The 20554-nt window shown below is 30.6% G+C and overlaps 1 protein-coding gene across 1 annotated transcript in view; it reads right to left on the bottom strand.

Annotated features, from left to right (window-relative positions):
* The window catches only part of LOC144858726 (uncharacterized), a 45453-nt gene extending 35582 nt beyond the window's left edge, over positions 1-9871 (bottom strand). The window contains exons 1-7 of the mRNA XM_078714824.1: positions 9773-9871; positions 8835-8936; positions 7828-7912; positions 7444-7600; positions 6999-7102; positions 6483-6650; positions 6160-6312 (exon numbers count right to left, since the gene is read on the bottom strand). Of these exons, the coding sequence (XP_078570950.1) occupies positions 6160-6312; positions 6483-6650; positions 6999-7102; positions 7444-7600; positions 7828-7912; positions 8835-8936; positions 9773-9847 (844 nt within the window). The 5' untranslated portion in view covers positions 9848-9871. The remainder of the gene's footprint in view (positions 1-6159; positions 6313-6482; positions 6651-6998; positions 7103-7443; positions 7601-7827; positions 7913-8834; positions 8937-9772) is intronic.
* Between the last annotated feature and the right edge of the window lie 10683 nt (positions 9872-20554).

Here is a 20554-nt window from a genome sequence, read left to right as displayed (position 1 = left end):
ACTCTATGTTAGTGTCATCAATATCTGTAGTAGGACTCCAGATTCTTAGGCGATATATTTCAAGCTGTTAAAAAAAACGAAGAGAAAAATGTATACATGTAAGCATGATCGGGACAATTACGAATTTTAGAATCACCTTTTGTTAAATTAAATACAAAATACAACATTAAGTTCACAACTTTAAGTAGGGCTAACATTAACGGACACATTCGATGTGGCAGGTTATTATTAAAGTAATCCAGATTTTATGATATTTCCTTTTACATAATTTATAATTGAAAAACGTAAATTTTCAAAAGAGCATGTCAATAGATATACTGAATATATATATACCTTCAATGCATATGGCTTTTCTTGTGCATTGATAATGTTGACGGCACCCAGACTGACTCTATGTTCTTTAAAGTTGAAGTCACTACGATTCCGATATACTTGTGGATCATCACTGTCGGCTTTCGTCATCAATTCAAGAAATGCAACCACTAAAGTGTGGTACACTGCATCAGGGAGAAAGTCGGTCGGAGTAAGGTAAATTGATACCATTTGCACATTATCATCTTTGGTGACTTCCAGACGCTCTTTGTCAACTTTCATCCGACACGGAACCAAGAACACTCGGTTACCATCTTTAACACCCTGTTATGAAAATAATTACATAATTTAAAAGACGAACTTAAAACGAATTTTATTTATTCCTAAAATATTAATGTACTAGTTTTATTATCTACAGGTTTCTTTCTTCTTACATCACATTTATGTTTATTTTCATACAATAATGATGTTCATAATGATACCATAATTTTTTTGCGTTTCTTTCTTAAAAGATTATTTATTTAACTATAACTGTTATGTTAAAAAATGAGTGGAAAAACAGTACAGTTAATGTTTAGCTTTGTCTTTGTGAGATTATCTGTACGTCACTTTGTACTTCCATATACAATTTTAACCTGGTATAATTTGTGTTGATAATTGTGAATCAAAAAGCTGAATTATTAATTTATCTATAACATTAACATTTGTTTTATATTTTTTTTAATAATCATTATATTAAACATGTATTGTTAAGTTGGTTTATATTGCATTTATAATTTAGACCATACATGCATACATAATATTAATAAACCTTAGTTTAGGAGTGTACTTACCGCCATTTCAAAAAGTAACCGAAACTCCTTCATTACTTCTATAAACACTTCAATGTGGCCTTCTTCCTGTTGCCATAGATAACGCAGTAACTTCTCCTCTAGAATCCCTTTCTCACTTAGCTTATTCCATAACTGCCTGAGTTGCTTCTGTGTAAAAATCGTCTTAACTGTATCACTAAACACACGGTAATAATTATGTTTGACGAATCAATGAAATTAAGTCAAGAACAACAAAGCAATTTCTGCCTACCTTTTTAATAGTCGGTTTAACTACTGTGATCACCTTTGTCAACATCTGAATCATTATGTGAATATTTGTTATCACTGTGTTTTCTAATTTCTTGTTAGTATTTGAATACATGATTGCTCCAATGTCAGTTAGGTACGTTAATGCATGTAATAGCCCATCTGTTGAAATTCCACATTTAGTGCAAATGACAGAAGCCTAATAACAAATTGAGATTTTTTAAAGAATTTGCGCTCGCTTCACTCACTCACCCTCTATTAAATCATAAATATATTATAGATCTTACTATAGTTTATTATAATATCTCTATGATTAAATGTAGACGATGATTTTTTTTAAATTAAAATAATACATTGGGTAAACTTGACTCTCACATTGTTGTAAAAATTCGTTTTAGCCAGGAAAAGAGACGTTTTGACCAAATTAAAAAGCTTTGAATTGATGTAAAATATATAAAGAAACCTAACATTTTATCAGTGTCTTTAAACTTACTCTATTCTGTCTGATGTCAACCTATTTTATTACTAACTGCATTATGGGAGTTGTTTCAATAGGTGTAAAACATGACCGGGGTAATTATATGTACAGCGCTTAGAGCGTTCAAAAAAGTTGGCTCTTTATAAATCCAGGATCATCATTATCATTGTTATTACCGTCGTCGTCGTCGTCATCGCCACCGTAATTTTTAATAACGTTCTAATCTACCATTTCTGCAACATTACAAAATTCTGCTAAAATGGGCCAGCCAGAATCATATGCATTGTCCGATATATAGAATAGACCTACAGTGTATTTTATAACCAACAATAGTCAATACATGATTATTATCTTTAAAAAATAAAAACCATACCTCAACGAAGGTAATGCACAGTCTGGTTTTTCCAATTCCGTGCAACCTTTCCTGCAAATCAAGCCACTTTAACGGAACAGTTCTCACCATGTCCTTCATGTACCGACCAACGTTTCTCCTAAGTTGTATAATACCTTCATGCGATTTTACAGTGTTATCGACCATGTACATTTCACGATCTACATGATCGGCATATGGCATTCCTTCCATTGTTCTAAACATTAACTGAAACTTCTCCTCCACTTCCTTTAATAAAAATACTGTTTTCATTACAAGCTTAAACAAAACAACACAAATTTATCTTTTATTACAAAATGTTCATCCACATTCTGATTTGAATACGTCTAGCCGATAATTACCTCCTCATCAGACCGTATACTATTAATTACCGTTTTATCATCCTACCGTCACAACATTGTAAGATTATATAATATAAATGCAGCACCAATATTACCTTGATCCAATTTTTTGATTTTGACTTTTTCAATTTGTCCATATGTGTAGCAACCAAACAGATAGGAGGTGACTCGATGATCTTGCCATCAATCTCAATGGGACTTCCTGGACCATGTCGTTTCACAGTATGTTCATAAATGGACCTTATCCAGAACATATTCATTTCCAAATTAGTCATTCCTAGTAAACTCTAAAATCATAAATAAATGCAATCTTACAAATTAAGCTAAAAGTATTCTAAATATTAAACATTATGTATATATTAAGCAAAATAAGATACATAGCAAATACAACGGTGAGCAAAACATATAATTGTCTACCAGTTTCCAGGAAGGTTCAAGAAGTCAAATATACCACTTTCATCTAAATGTGTAAATGTATACAAATACTCTAGTGTATAATGTTAAAGTATAAAAATTAATTAAAAATAATAATATTGATGTCATTGTACTAGATTTACTATGTCTAAAAAAAACATATGTTACTAAATTTGAAAATAATATATAGTAGATCACGCATTTACAAATACAATTTAGTTTATGTTTCGGCTACAATTAGATAAGTAAAATTATTTCTTAATGAAGTGCATCCCATAATCAATGAATGAACAATAATATTCGTGAACTTACTGTGGGTAAATCTCGCGGTTTAGCTGGTTCATCCAAGTTATCACACGCATTAAACGCTACACAGTACGATACTCTATTTGTGAGAAAGAACTAAACAAAACAAAGTTGATAATAATAACTGTTTTTCTATAATCCAATAAATTCATTGGGGATGTTTTAGTTGATACATGTATACCATGTTATACCAAAACGTACTGTCACTATGATCAATCCCATTATTTTCTTTAACATATGAAACAAAAATATGGACAAAAGCAATGTCTAATTTGAATATGAATCAAATTCAATTTAAAATAGCATTTAAATAGAACAGAATAAGCACATAAAAAGAATCAAAGCAATTTAAGTTTATTTAGTGGGTAATCTTTAAGTTTGTGAGCATGAGGCAATACATATATTTTCAAATGTCTAAGACAATTTTACAGAATAGTAAACAAGATAGAAACATACCCTATGCGTTATGTAGTAGTCCAGTTGACCCGCGTAGTCCCATATAGTAGTTACGTCACTTGCAATACTTTCTGAATCATCACTTTTTCTTTTTACAAATTTCAACATTTTTCTCAGCCCGCTATTTTTCTGTCTCTTCTTTTTTATTTTAGCAACAACTTTTCTTTGAATTGAGTCGGGAATTGTCTGATTATCTTTTGGTTGACTCTCTAAATTCAAATAATGACTACAAATCAATGGAGTGGATGTTGACAGATGTATCAATTAAAAAGAAATTAGATACGCATGTATTGCATGGACTGATCGGATTTGTTGTGAGGTAGACATGGTGAATATATTATGGATGTTAAGTAAGTGTAAAACAAAAAAATCAGAATGTTTTACAGAATATTTGGAGAAAAGTGGGATGAACGGGTTGCGAATATTATTGATTGCTCAGTTTTAATCTCATTGTAAAATTTGCATCGTATTAATTAATGTGTTATTTGAAACATCACGCTTCCTTGGTGTGAAAAACTCTTTTTTTTTAGGAATAACTATTTCCAAACTATTTCAAAAATAAATGTGACATTAAATATGAAGAAAATCAAAAATGGTCTAACCTTTTCCGGTGAATTCCCCTGTCAATGAACTGTAATCAGGCTCTTTGGGATCCGATGTAGAAGCCACGGCTAAAGGAACTTCTTTTGAAGATGTTCTTTCTTTCATCTTAGAAGTGATTGCTATTTGCTGGGTTTGCTTGAATCTCGAGTTTTCTGCCGACGAAAATGTATAACTAAACATATTTTATCCTATTAAATTTACCTTGCCTTACCTATCCTCTTCGGGCCGAGTGTTCTATTAAGTTTAGTCAAATTTAATTCAGTACATTACAGTGCAAACTGCAGTACGCGCAGCTTTCTCGTTCCAGTGCACTGCAGATTTCATACGCGAGTTGTTTGCAGTTGTTTACCGATTGAAGATTTGGGCGTTTTCATTAATGATAGGGTATTCACATTATAGCGGTGCTCATGAAAACGGGATCAGATAATTCAAACACAAAGGTAATAGTACAATACAACAATGATTTTAATGCATATCCTGTACAGTTGGTAAATATGTGATAACTGATGTTACATAGAACCCTATGTGCACTAATAGTGTTACGATTTCAATATGATATAATGTGAGTTACCAGGCATATGTGCGTACACCTAATCACGCAACAAAACCGTGCGGATGTGTCTCGCCAGTCAAATTTACATGGACACCCAATTGTTAGCATGTTTTGTATATTTATATAAAACAAAATTATACTTGTTAGTTTCCTCAATATTTGGATTTTAAAATGATATGTGATCTTAAATGTATATTTAGATGTGATAGTTGTATAGCCAATTTATAATGTAGTCGCTCCTATCTTTTCTACGGGCTTCTAAAATCCTGTTTATTAAATCATGTATACAAAAAAGGTTTTCCAACGTCATTTCTCAACTAATAGAAATAAGTTTTATATCATTTTCGTAAATATTCATTTAGAAATCTAATTCCAGCGAATCTTCAACCAGCGAAATACAAACAGTAGTCTTCCAATTACAATGGTTTGAACTACATGCACCCTACGAAGTATAAGTGGCTACACTATAAAAGGCAGCAAAATTGTGATTAAAAACTGGATTTTTCAGATGAGATAACACAATTTAAGTGATGTGATTTACGAAAAAAGATGAAGCTTTCATTTCTACACATTTTACCGTTTCAACCAGGTAAATCCGATAAGGGAGGTATATTAGTGGAGAAAACTTTAAAAAAAAACATGCTAAAAATGACGATGTTTGCACAATTTGGCCGCGTTTCAGGGTGCACAGCGCGCGTGTCACATCACAGAATAAAATCGTTAATTAGAATTGTGCCGTGTTGCACGTATATAAACGAATACAATTGTAAGTATTATTATATACTAGAGCACAGGACAATCATTTATTTACCTGTATAACATTCACTGTTGATACTAGTAGCACTACTATTATTAATACTATAGTACTAGTACTACTACTATTAATAATTCGCAACTTTTGCTTCATAAAACATGCAACATTCCTATGAAGTTATAGTGCGCTAATTGTGTGTTAATTTTCGTCAGTATGTTTAATATACTACATTATTATTTTCATTAAATTGGTTTATTTACCCTTCACAAAGCCTAAACAATTATCTATAATAATAACATTATAATAATCATCTTTTTTTTTCAAATTAATCTGTTGTTATTCGCGTAATGTCATAGTATAATAATGAAAACGACCGAACATTTTTTATGCAAAATTGTCAGATGCATGATCGTCAATACTTTATATACTGATTTTTATTCGAACACATTAATAAATAATAAAATAATCAAACCTTCCACTGAAGACATAGAGTCAGAGGATATAGAACCTTCGGAATCAGATATTGAATAAGTTGAAACTGCACCCTGTAAATGAAATTTGGTTTCAGTTGACGTAATTTTTTCCATCTGTGTTGTGATTTGTTCAGGCGTTTTCGGGGATGTTCCTGCAGTTCATTCAAATATATTTTGAGACAATATATATAATTAAGATGGCTAAAATGTCACTATTAAGTCTGTTTATTAACTTGATTACATTATATATCACCAATACATTTTCTTTAGTAAACATAAAATATACCCTTATAATAAAAAATGTGGTTAATATTCATCATACCTGTTTTTACTGGATCCAAAGAAGAGATTGCTGATTCCAGTTGGGAATCAGATTTAGATGTTGACATATCTGTCCATCCTTCACCATCATCCATTTCTTCCTTTATTAACTGTGTTGCAAGTTTTTCTGCAAGTGCATCTTCCCGTATTTTCTTGTTGAGCTCCATAACTGTAAAAAAAAGGCAATGTGAAATAAGGTTGAACGGTACACATCATAGAGATAAATTAAAATACTAAAATTGAAGAAATGAGATATATCAAATCATCATCACCTGTAAATAAAATAAATATATGTATGCATTTAAATAATTATTAACCAAAATGCATTTTTATGTATTAAAAAAATATTATTTCCAATGTACCTTACCGGTACGTTTTTACCTTTATTATGATACTATTTAAACTCTACACACAAATTGGCCAAAGCAGGAAATTATGCGTATGTTGAACGAAGAAAGAGTTAACAGACAGTTAATGTGATTTGGTATAATGGTTGAATTCTTCCTTCCAAACTTACCGTCAATATCTTTCTTCTTCCACTTGTCACAGTCTTTACCAATCGCTTGAAACAATGTCGTTGTAATAACAATACCATCAGTAGATGGTTCGTTGGATTTAAATCTATAATAATGAATAATGAACTCCAAAAGGTCGGATATAAAGAAAGTAGAATGTATCCAATAGTTCATCGTAATTAGGTAAATATTAATATTAAGTATTTAAAATAAGTGAAGATCACAAGTAAATAAGCAAATGCGTCATACTTCTTGGAGATATTAAAAAAACTGCAAACTTTCAGCAGCATCATCGTTCTCACCGTCGCCGTCACCGTCATCGTCATCATCATAATCATCATCATCGTCATCATTATTATTATTATTATTCGATGTAATGCTGTATATTGATGAAGATTATAGTATATTTTATTGGTGCATTTTATAAAATATCTTTGTTCTTATTACCTTTGTCCAAGCATGGCCTTTACACAGCTAGTTTTGCCGGCACCTTCTTTCCCGAGAAACATACATCTTGAATTTACAACTGCAATCTCACCATTTTCAAGTTCATTTTGAAATGATCTAATTGCGCTTTCACCTCTAGCTAATATTTCAACTGGAACTAAATTGCAATTAAAATATACAAAAATAAAATTATGTTCAAATACAAATATTTTACACTTAAGAACAATTCAAAGCCATTGTTTTAAAAATGTCATTATGACAGCTAATCTTCGTCACATTCATACAGTTCAAAGGTTCAGTACAATGTTAAATGTGTGTCATTAGTAATATACAGTTTAATATGTAAAATCCAAAACTCAAACAAAGTGCATTGAAAAAACTTACTGTCAAGTAACTTCAATATCTTATTTTTCTTCTCTTTGGAGATATATTTATTATCCTTTAAAACAGATGCTGGTGTTTGTCCTTGCTATAAAAAATGTATTGAAGTATTATCCACTGCTACTTTACTAATACTAGTATTACATGTCAAATGTGTTACTGTATCAAGTGGTATATTATTTATAGGCCTATAAAACATGAACAAAATTCGTTACTGAGTAGATAAAGAATATATTTAAAAAACGTTCTTCTTTGTACCAATATCCTCTTCCCATCTCTCAACCCTAATGTTACACACAAAACACAAATTTGGTTTGTTTAAATCCAAAAAAATAAAAATGTTGTGACAACTTTCGGAAGTAATTCCCAGGGTGCTAATTTTAGTTGACTACATCGTGTCTATTTATTCGTTTCTGTAAACGACAATAACTATTATAGTCCACTCCTGCGGTACGTACATTTGAAAAAAAAAACATTTTTCTTTACGCTGAAATTACTGTGTATTCGAGAACCATTTGTGGGCACGACCATCTAATACTAGTAATTTACATAATCCGGATTGTAATAAACACATTCATAAGCTAATAGTGTGCACACGTTAATATGACACAATCTGATTAGGCCTACCTTTGCACTAACCAATAACAACACTAACTGCTCTACCATTTAATGTTTAACGTGATTGAATACGGTACACTTTAAAAATGCTATTGAAAAATATTATAAAAGAATAGTCGATACTGATTAAATGTACATGTTAATTATCGCATCTATGAGAATTTACCACCATGCTAACATAATGGCTTTAAATAATATTGGCGCCCTTTCTGATATTCTTTGACTCCATCAAGATGATGATTACTGTGTAAGTTAACAAAAGATTTGTAATATTTGAAGTTAATAACATATTCCTAATCACAATAAGAGTATACCTTAGATATAAGCGTAATTGTTTGCTTAAGAAGCACAATTTAAAAATGCAAATTCAATTTTGTATTAATTGACGGTACCTTGTTTCTTGCTTTAAGTGATGCTCCAAGAGTTATGAGACTGTTCACTATTTCTAAATTACCACCAAACCAAACGTGTTCATGTAACGGTGTGTTTCCCTCCTGGAAAGCAGACAGTTTTATGTATTATAATATACTTTTTACACTTTAGATACTAGCATTAAGGTTTAAAAACATTTAATATTGTATTCGTTCTACTTCTACAATTATAACAAGCAATTAACTACTATATCGAATTATTGTATATTTTGCTTCGCGTGGGCTATTCGTCTTTCAGTAGGTACAGTAACTTCCAAGAAACAATTCTTAATTTTATTGATTTTTTTTAACTGGAGAAATGCGTCTAGCAGATGGACAGCAGGGAATGAGTCCAACGGATGTAAATCTGTGATTGCAAGCATATATGTCTATCGATTATAGAATGAAAGTTATATGATAAATCTAAATAGGGGTAAAAAATTGATCTCAGTAATGTAAATGGGGTTCCATCGTTTTATTATAAGCCATGGGCACGCATAATGATTTAAAAATCATACACATAAGCGCCATTATTCATTCGGCATCATAGTCCGGATGGTCTATGGTCAAGAAATTGTCAAGTAAATGGAGTATTTTGTTAATTGTCTACGACATTAAACCACAGTATAACAGTACTGTAAATAATACAACTAGTTGATTTTAATTGGGACGTGAAGAGGCGTTAGCAATGAACATACCTTTGAAAGTATTGGTATTAGCGTCTTGTTAAATGACACAGCTATATGATGTTTAAAATACTTATATTTACTTTGATAAATAATATAACTTTTTACACAATGAAAATAAATTAAACAAATCCAAGGTTTGTTTATACGGAAGCTCATTTAGATTAACTTATATTGCTAACTAATACGAATAATTACGTAAATAATAATAATAAACGTAAAAGAGTAATTTACATTGTTTGTTGCTGTGATTAATGCTCCATGGGCTATGAGACTGTTCACTATCTCTACATTACCATAGCCAACCATAACGTGTATATGTAGCGGTGTGTTTCCATCCTGGAAAGAAGAAAGTTAGAATAAACTTGACGCATTTTTTTCAAGAATACAGGTATTATTATATTACATATTTATCATCTCTATATTTCAGTTTGTAGTTCATTGAGAGTGACACTAAATTATATAGAAAGACCTGGTATTAAGAAAATAAAACAACTTGCTGATTTTAATTAGATATTATAATACAGAAGGGTTATTAATGAACACATTTTAAAAGTAATGAATTAGTATGGCAAGCCTCAGCTGTCTGAAGTATTCAAAATATTATATTATTATATCATTTTTTTATTATATTATATATTGTATTGTAATGAAATATACGTTTTGCATTTTATTACTTAGTTTTAGCATTATATTATATCTATTTCTAATATATTATGTGAAAAATGTAACAAATTATTGACTATTTGTATTATATTATTCGGTTTTGGCATTATATTATGAACATTTACTATTATATTATTAATAAAATACATTATATTATAATATAATTGTATTATATTAAACGCATTTACCTTACTTTATAACATACAACATTATTATATTATACGGATTCGTGAGTTATATTATTATTTTGTATGATGTTTATTATACGTCACGACTTATTTCAGTTCTTCTAACTCTTTCTCTCCCTCCCCCTGTAGCCTAGACGTAGCTAGTTAGACAAGTGACCAAGGACCACCGGACAGCTACAAATAATACTACAATACAATAATACTACTACAATAACTACTACTGCTACTACCTAGGCCTAGCTAGTAGAGTACTAGGTAGCTACTACTAGGCTCTAGGGCGTATGTATGATGTTAACTACTAGGTAGGCCTAGGCCTACTAGTACTAGGCCTAGGCTAGGCCTAGACTTAAGTTGTAGTAGGCTAGGGCCGGGCCTGCTGCCTTAGGCTAGGCTACTACTACTACTACTAGGCAGTCAGCCCATGATGGGTACGAGTAAGCCAAAATTTTGGATAAGTAAACCAAAATTTGGGTACGAGCGAGTTGGCATGGGTACGGGTTGACCTGTATCCTTCTAGCTAATCGTACTAGGCCTAGGCCTCAAGTAAGTCTACGCTACCCAGTCCGGCTACAATATGGTTTATTTTGTTTTATAGCTTTATTGATAGCTGGGTTCAAATCTGGGTTGGGATGGCTTTTTCTCATTCTAAAACAGATTTCCTTATCATAATAAAATAATATATGAATTTATTTGTAATATTGTAATGTATACATAATATAAGTAATTGCCATTGCATTTATTATTATTAATTATATATTATACGGTTACCCCTTAATTATACTATAGTATAATTTCCTTGTTATATTTTACAATATTTTCTTCATAATTCTACAATTTTGTCTTTCACAGCACAAATTTATCATACTGAATCATCACACACCAAGTCTCATAAATTTCTACTGTATTTGTCCAAGCTACTCCAGCTACATGGTATTGCCTTGAGGCTAAACTACACGGTATACTGGCACTACCATCATTCCTGGCTCGTCAACCTGGACCACATAAGCACAGTTTCAGTTTCAGTTTATTTACCATTTCAATTTCTGAACATAAGAGATGAACAACTTATATGGATGGATAACCGTAAGAGCGAAGCTCGTTTACCGGTCACCCGTTAGTGCAGTGACATTACAGACAACATAAAGACAGGACAAAGGTGCAATACATAACAAGACATGTGAACACTTGTGTTTGCAACCCTTCGGATAAAATAATATATTTATATAAAGGAGAAAGTTAGATATTATAATATTTCTTTTCGATCATACAATGATAATTTTAAAATTATTTCCTAAGAAGTCATACTACTGATTCAAAATAGTGACTTACACCCTGTGGTCAAGGCTTTATTTTCTCTTATGCTTATTTCCTCCAACATACAGAGTACATAGGACTTTTTTATTCATAACTGTTGAATTGCATCCCAATACATAGTACCTATTGGTATTATATCTAAAAATACAAAGGCGGCTAACACAGATAGTTCCATATACAGTACTCTCTTATAAATAGATGTATCTCTCCAATCTACTCCCAACTACCTAATCTAATAATAGTACTATTAGCATACTACTATACACTTTGTAGACAAGAAGTAAGTTGTATACACCTAGAGGACTTATGGTAGTACAGTCGAACGCCCTCTCACTGGCCCGGTCAACATAATCTATACCTAGATTATTACAGTAATTAAAGTACATTATTACAGAGATTTTTTTATTTTTTTTTGCAGAAATAAAAGTTATGTGTATAGAAAGCAGTACTCGTATTAAAAACTAAGCAGGTTGTACTCTTGAACGCAAACTGGCAGGATATTTTGAATATTTTTTATTGTTGAAATGAATGGAATCCTAACTTCATTTTCTACGAACTGGAGACGAAGACATATTATGACCCTTTTATTTAAATTTATTTGAATAGACCTCCATGTAAATTCATTAAAGGCTACATGATTGTTTTATATTTTAATATGTGATACTAATAGTAGAAAATTATTGTGTATAATGAGGACTAAGAATCTGATATTTACTTGCATTCTCATCTTTTTAAAATTTTATTTATAATGCTGGTGGTAACGAGTTTAAAATTTAATTATATTGACTAGTTTTGATAATCATTATGTCCATATAAATTCATGTATATGTCTTTTGTGGAATATAGTTCATATATTATGTATTAAATAAATTGGTAAGGCCCTATACTGTTATTATTTAAGAAAAGTTTATATACACTTATTTTATGCCTACCAATATTAGTATAATTGTTTATATAAATATTTTGTCTAATTGCCTTGATTTTTTGTATAGGCCAATGGCATCAATGTTTTTCTCAAAGCAAATTAGCCTAATAATGCCACATTTAGAAACATGATTCATTGATTTCTGATATTCTGTACTTGTGTATGCATTACTAAAATAACCTAGTAGTTAATATATTTCATTTGTAATGTATGTATAAACATTTAGTTTTTTTTTCACATTTTTAAATTTAAACATTATTACAATACCTACCTTTCTGATATTTTTACTATTGTATAATATTTTTTGAGGCAGATTGTTTTCAATAAAAAGAAATTTTAAACAATTATTTTGACTTATACTGTACTATGTTAGTTCAGGAGATGAAGTGTGTGTGGGCAGAATCTGGTGCGAGGTGTATATTTGTCACTTTAAGACCTAAATTAGATGTTTCTGAAGAAAAGAAGTAAAAGGATACGCTTTCAAACAACTTCAAGAAGATTCACACAAAAATAATTACTTTCCAATAAAATAGTATAACAGTGTATATTACAGTACATTGAATAAACTCGAGCGGAATAATAACGCACATAAAAAAATATTCATTTTCTTTTCGAAAAGTGCCCTCTCTAGTTTTCTATTAATTTATTAATAATTATTATTAATTAATGAGTAATATGAACATATTTTTTTAATTTAAGGCTGGAAGCTGTATGTACTCCTAACAAAGTTTCATACCTCCAAATTTCATCAACGTATTCAAAGCACTTAAATAAATATCAGATTTAACATTACAAATTCAGGTTTTGATAGAATTTTGCTTAAAAACATATACAAAAAACATCGATAAAAAATACTTTTCGTATTCAAAAACATTTGATACTTGGTATAAATGTTCAATATAGGTTGCTCCATCCATATTGCAAAAAAAAATAACTATCAAGCCATATCACTGATTTTTTTAATTTACGTTTTTACAAAATGTACACTTATGAAAGACCATACAATTCCAACTCATTTTTTTCAAGCTAATAACGATTTTGAAAAAACAACCAACAAAAAACGTTCATGGATGCAATTTTGTTTCTGTGAATAGAGCAACCTATATTGAACATTTATACCAAGTATCAAATGTTTTTGAATACGAAAAGTATTTTTTATCGATGTTTTTTGTATATGTTTTTAAGCAAAATTCTATCCAAAACCCGATTTTTTATGTTAAATGTGATATTTAAAATTGAAGTGCTTTGAATACGTTGATGAAATTTGGAGGTATGAAACTTTGTTAGGAGTAGAACCAGCTTCCAGCATTGAATGTTAAAAATATATTCATATTACTCATTAATTAATAATAATTATTAATAAATTAATAGAAAACTAGAGAGGGCACTTTTCGACAAGAAAATGAATGTTTTTTTATGTGCGTTATTTTTCCGCTCGAGTTTATTCAATGTAGGCCTACTGTAATATACACTGTTATACTATTTTATTGGAAAGTAATTATTTTTGTGTGAATCTTCTTGGAGTTGTTTGAAAGCGTATCCGCTTACTTCTTTTCTTCAGAAAACATCTAATTTAGGTCTTAAAGTGACAACTATACACCTCACACCACCAACTTCCAACACACTAGTTTCTGCCCAAACACACTTTATCTCCTGAACTAACATAGTACAGTATAGGTCAAATTAAATGTTTTAATTTTCTTTTTATTGCTGCCTCAACAAATATTATATAACAGTAACAATATCAGAAAGGTAGATAGGTATTAAAAATGTTTAAAAAAATATGAATATATGTTTATACATACATTATAAATAAAACATATTAACTACTATTTTAGTAATGCAAACACAAGTACAGAATATCAGAAATCAATGAATCATGTGTCTAAATGTGGCATTATTAGGCTAATTTGCGTTGAGAAAAACATTGATGCCATTGGCCTATACAAAAAATCAAGACAACTAGACAAAATATTTACATAAACAATTAATACTAATATTGGTAGGCATTTAAATAATAGTGTATATAAACTTTTCTTAAATAGTAATAGTATAGGGCCTTACCAATTTATTTAATACATAATATATGAAATATATTACACAAAAGAAATATAAATGAATTTATAAGGACATGATGATTATCAAAAATAGTCAATATAATTAAATTTTAAACTCATTACCAGCATTATAAATAATATTTTAAAAAGATGAGAATGCAAGTAAATATAAGATTCATAGTCCTCATTATACACAATGATTTTCTACTATCACATATTAAAATATAAAACAATCATGTAGCCTTTAATGACTTTACATGGAGGTCTATTCAAATAAATTTAAATAAAAGGGTCATAATATGTCTTCGTCTCCAGTTCGTAGAAAATAAGTTAGGATTCAATTCATTTCAACAATAAAAAATATCCTGCCAGTTTGCGTTCAAGACCTGCAAAATGCTTAGTTTTTAATACGAGTACTGCTTTCTATACACATAACTTTGATTTCTGCAACAACAAAAAACAAAATCTCTGTAATAATGTACTTTAATTACTGTAATAATCTAGGCATAGATTATGTTGACCGAGCCAGTGAGAGGGCGATCGACTGTACTACCATAAGTCCTCTAGGTGTATACAACTTATTTCTTGTCTACAAAGTGTATAGTAGTATGCTAATATTACTATTATTAGATTAGGTAGTTGGGAGTAGTTTGGAGAGATACATCTATTTATAAAAGAGTACTGTATATGGAACTATCTGTGTTAGCCGCCTTTGTATTTTTAGATATAATACCAATAGGTACTATGTATTGGGATGCAATTCAACAGTTATGAATAAAAAAAGTCCTATGTACTCTGTATGTTGGAGGAAATAAGCATAAGAGAAAATAAAGCCTTGACCACAGGGTGTAAGTCACTATTTTGAATCAGTAGTATGACTTCTTAGGAAGTAATTTTAAAATTATCATTTTATGATCGAAAAGAAATATTATAATATCTAACTTTCTCCTTTATATAAATATATTATTTTATCCAAGGGGTTGCAAACACAAGTGTTCACATGTCTTGTTATGTATTGCACCTTTGTCCTGTCTTACGGTTATCCATCCATATAAGTTGTTCATCTCTTATGTTCAGAAATTGAAATGGTAAATAAACTGAAACTGTGCTTATGTTGTCCAGGTTGACGAGCCAGGAATGATGGTAGTGCCAGTATACCGTGTGTAGTTTAGCCTCAAGGCAATACCATGTAGCTGGAGTAGCTTGGACAAATACAGTAGAGATTTATGAGACTTGGTGTGTGATGATTCAGTATGATAAATTTGTGCTGTGAAAGACAAAATTGTAGAATTATGAAGAAAATATTGTAAAATATAACAAGGAAATTATACTATAGTATAATTAAGGGGTAACCGTATAATATATAATTAATAATAATAAATGCAATGGCAATTACTTATATTATGTATACATTACAATATTACAAATAAATTCATATATTATTTTATGATAAGGAAATCTGTTTTAGAATGAGAAAAAGCCGTCCCAACCCAGATTTGAACCCAGCTATTAATAAAGCTGTAAAACAAAATAGACCATATTGTAGCCGGACTGGGTAGCGTAGACTTACAGTACTTGAGGACTAGGCCTAGTACGATTAGCTAGAAGGATACAGGTCAACCTGTACCCGGGCCATGCCAACTCGCTCGTACCCAAATTTTGGTTTACTCATAAATCCAACATTTTGGCTTACTCGTACCCATCATGGGCTGGCTGCCTAGTAGTAGTAGTACAGTAGTAGCCTAGCCTAAGGCAGCAGGCCCGGCCCTAGCCTACTACACCTTAAGTCTAGGCCTAGCCTAGTACTAGTAGGCCTAGGCCTAGTAGTTAATATCATAACATACGCCCTAGAGCCTAGTAGTAGGCTACCTAGTACTCTACTAGCTAGGCCTAGGTAGTAGCAGTTGTAGTTATTGTAGTAGTGTTATTGTATTGTAGTATTAGTTATAGCTGTCCGGTGGTCCTTGGTCACTTGTCTAACTAGCTACGTCTAGGCTAGATCCCCTAATAGTAGGCCTAGGCCTAGTACGTAGTAAAGATAATTAGTTATTCTTCAACAGTCACACAATTCAGATTCTGCCGCTGATTGCTAGTGAACAGGGGGAGGGAGAGAAAGAGTTAGAAGAAGTGAAATAAGCCGTGACGTATAAATAACATCATACAAAATAATAATATAACTAACGAATCCGTATAATATAATAATGTTGTATGTTATAAAATAAGGTAAATGCGTTTAATATAATACAATTATATTATAATATAATGTATTTTATTAATAATATAATAGTAAATGTTGATGATATAATGCTAAAACCCAATAATATAATACAAAAAGTCAATAATTTGTTACATTTTTCACATAATATATTAGAAATAGATATAATATAATGCTAAAACCAAGTAATATAACGCAAAACCTATAATTCATTACAATACAATATATAATATAATAAAAAATGATATACTAATATACTATTTTGAATACTTCAGACAGCTGAGGCTTGCCATAAATTAGCGTCTTGTTCGATCTACACGATTTTTAATATATTTGTATTTTTGCTTTGATAATAACTATACATTTTTTCCAATGAAAAACACAATAAACGAATCTAGGGTTTGCTTATAACGGGAGACAATTTAAATTAACTTGTAGTGTTAACTTATGGCAAGCCTCAGCTGTCTGAAGTATTCAAAATATTATATTATTATATCATTTTTTATTATATTATATATTGTATTGTAATGAATTATAGGTTTTGCGTTATATTACTTGGTTTTAGCATTATATTATATCTATTTCTAATATATTATGTGAAAAATGTAACAAATTATTGACTTTTTGTATTATATTATTGGGTTTTAGCATTATATCATGAACATTTACTATTATATTATTAATAAAATACATTATATTATAATATAATTGTATTATATTAAACGCATTTACCTTACTTTATAACATACAACATTATTATATTATACGGATTCGTGAGTTATATTATTATTTTGTATGATGTTTATTATACGTCACGACTTATTTCAGTTCTTCTAACTCTTTCTCTCCCTCTCCCTGTTCACTAGCAATCAGCGGCAGAATCTGAATTGTGTGACTGTTGAAGAATAACTAATTATCTTTACTACGTACTAGGCCTAGGCATGGAGTTACTAGGGGATCTAGCCTAGACGTAGCTAGTTAGACAAGTGACCAAGGACCACCGGACAGCTACAACTAATACTACAATACAATAATACTACTACAATAACTACTACTGCTACTACCTAGGCCTAGCTAGTAGAGTACTAGGTAGCCTACTACTAGGCTCTAGCTAGGGCGTATGTATGATATTAACTAGGCCTACTAGGCCTAGGCCTACTAGTACTAGGCTAGGCCTAGACTTAAGTTGTTGTAGGCTAGGGCCGGGCCTGCTGCCTTAGGCTAGGCTACTACTACTACTACTAGGCAGCCAGCCCATGATGGGTACGAGTAAGCCAAAATGTTGGATTTATAAGTAAACCAAAATTTGGGTACGAGCGAGTTGGCATGGCCCGGGTACAGGTTGACCTGTATCCTTCTAGCTAATCGTACTAGGCCTAGTCCTCAAGTAAGTCTACGCTACCCAGTCCGGCTACAATATGGTCTATTTTGTTTTACAGCTTTATTAATACTAATAGCTGGGTTCAAATCTGGGTTGGGACGGCTTTTTCTCATTCTAAAACAGATTTCCTTATCATAATAAAATAATATATGAATTTATTTGTAATATTGTAATGTATACATAATATAAGTAATTGCCATTGCATTTATTATTATTAATTATATATTATACGGTTACCCCTTAATTATACTATAGTATAATTTCCTTGTTATATTTTACAATATTTTCTTCATAATTCTACAATTTTGTCTTTCACAGCACAAATTTATCATACTGAATCATCACACACCAAGTCTCATAAATCTCTACTGTATTTGTCCAAGCTACTCCAGCTACATGGTATTGCCTTGAGGCTAAACTACACACTGTATACTGGCACTACCATCATTCCTGGCTCGTCAACCTGGACAACATAAGTACAGTTTCAGTTTATTTACCATTTCAATTTCTGAACATAAGAGATGAACAACTTATATGGATGGATAACCGTAAGAGCGAAGCTCGTTTACCGGTCACCCGTTAGTGCAGTGACATTGCAGACAACATAAAGACAGGACAAAGGTGCAATACATAACAAGACATGTGAACACTTGTGTTTGCAACCCCTTGGATAAAATAATATATTTATATAAAGGAGAAAGTTAGATATTATAATATTTCTTTTCGATCATACAATGATAATTTTAAAATTACTTCCTAAGAAGTCATACTACTGATTCAAAATAGTGACTTACACCCTGTGGTCAAGGCTTTACTTTCTCTTATGCTTATTTCCTCCAACATACAGAGTACATAGGACTTTTTTTATTCATAACTGTTGAATTGCATCCCAATACATAGTACCTATTGGTATTATATCTAAAAATACAAAGGCGGCTAACACAGATAGTTCCATATATACAGTACTCTTTTATAAATAGATGTATCTCTCCAAACTACTCCCAACTACCTAATCTAATAATAGTACTATTAGCATACTACTATACACTTTGTAGACAAGAAATAAGTTGTATACACCTAGAGGACTTATGGTAGTACAGTCGATCGCCCTCTCACTGGCTCGGTCAACATAATCTATGCCTAGATTATTACAGTAATTAAAGTACATTATTACAGAGATTTTTTTTTTTTTTTTTGCAGAAATCAAAGTTATGTGTATAGAAAGCAGTACTCGTATTAAAAACTAAGCATTTTGCAGGTCTTGAACGCAAACTGGCAGGATATTTTTTATTGTTGAAATGAATTGAATCCCAACTTATTTTCTACGAACTGGAGACGAAGACATATTATGACCCTTTTATTTAAATTTATTTGAATAGACCTCCATGTAAAGTCATTAAAGGCTACATGATTGTTTTATATTTTAATATGTGATAGTAGAAAATCATTGTGTATAATGAGGACTATGAATCTTATATTTACTTGCATTCTCATCTTTTTAAAATATTATTTATAATGCTGGTAATGAGTTTAAAATTTAATTATATTGACTATTTTTGATAATCATCATGTCCTTATAAATTCATTTATATTTCTTTTGTGTAATATATTTCATATATTATGTATTAAATAAATTGGTAAGGCCCTATACTGTTATTATTTAAGAAAAGTTTATATACACTATTATTTAAATGCCTACCAATATTAGTATTAATTGTTTATGTAAATATTTTGTCTAGTTGTCTTGATTTTTTGTATAGGCCAATGGCATCAATGTTTTTCTCAACGCAAATTAGCCTAATAATGCCACATTTAGACACATGATTCATTGATTTCTGATATTCTGTACTTGTGTTTGCATTACTAAAATAGTAGTTAATATATTTTATTTATAATGTATGTATAAACATATATTCATATTTTTTTTAACATTTTTAATACCTATCTACCTTTCTGATATTGTTACTATTATATAATATTTGTTGAGGCAGCAATAAAAAGAAAATTAAAACATTTAATTTGACCTATACTGTACTATGTTAGTTCAGGAGATAAAGTGTGTGTGGGCAGAAACTAGTGTGTTGGAAGTTGGTGGTGTGAGGTGTATAGTTGTCACTTTAAGACCTAAATTAGATGTTTTCTGAAGAAAAGAAGTAAGCGGATACGCTTTCAAACAACTCCAAGAAGATTCACACAAAAATAATTACTTTCCAATAAAATAGTATAACAGTGTATATTACAGTAGGCCTACATTGAATAAACTCGAGCGA

The sequence above is a fragment of the Antedon bifida genome, chromosome 2 (assembly GCF_963402885.1).
Source record: "Antedon bifida chromosome 2, ecAntBifi1.1, whole genome shotgun sequence".
In the NCBI taxonomy this organism is placed as follows: domain Eukaryota; kingdom Metazoa; phylum Echinodermata; class Crinoidea; order Comatulida; family Antedonidae; genus Antedon; species Antedon bifida.
Note: the sequence above shows the minus strand (reverse complement) of the source record. Positions and strands in the feature narration are given on the sequence as shown.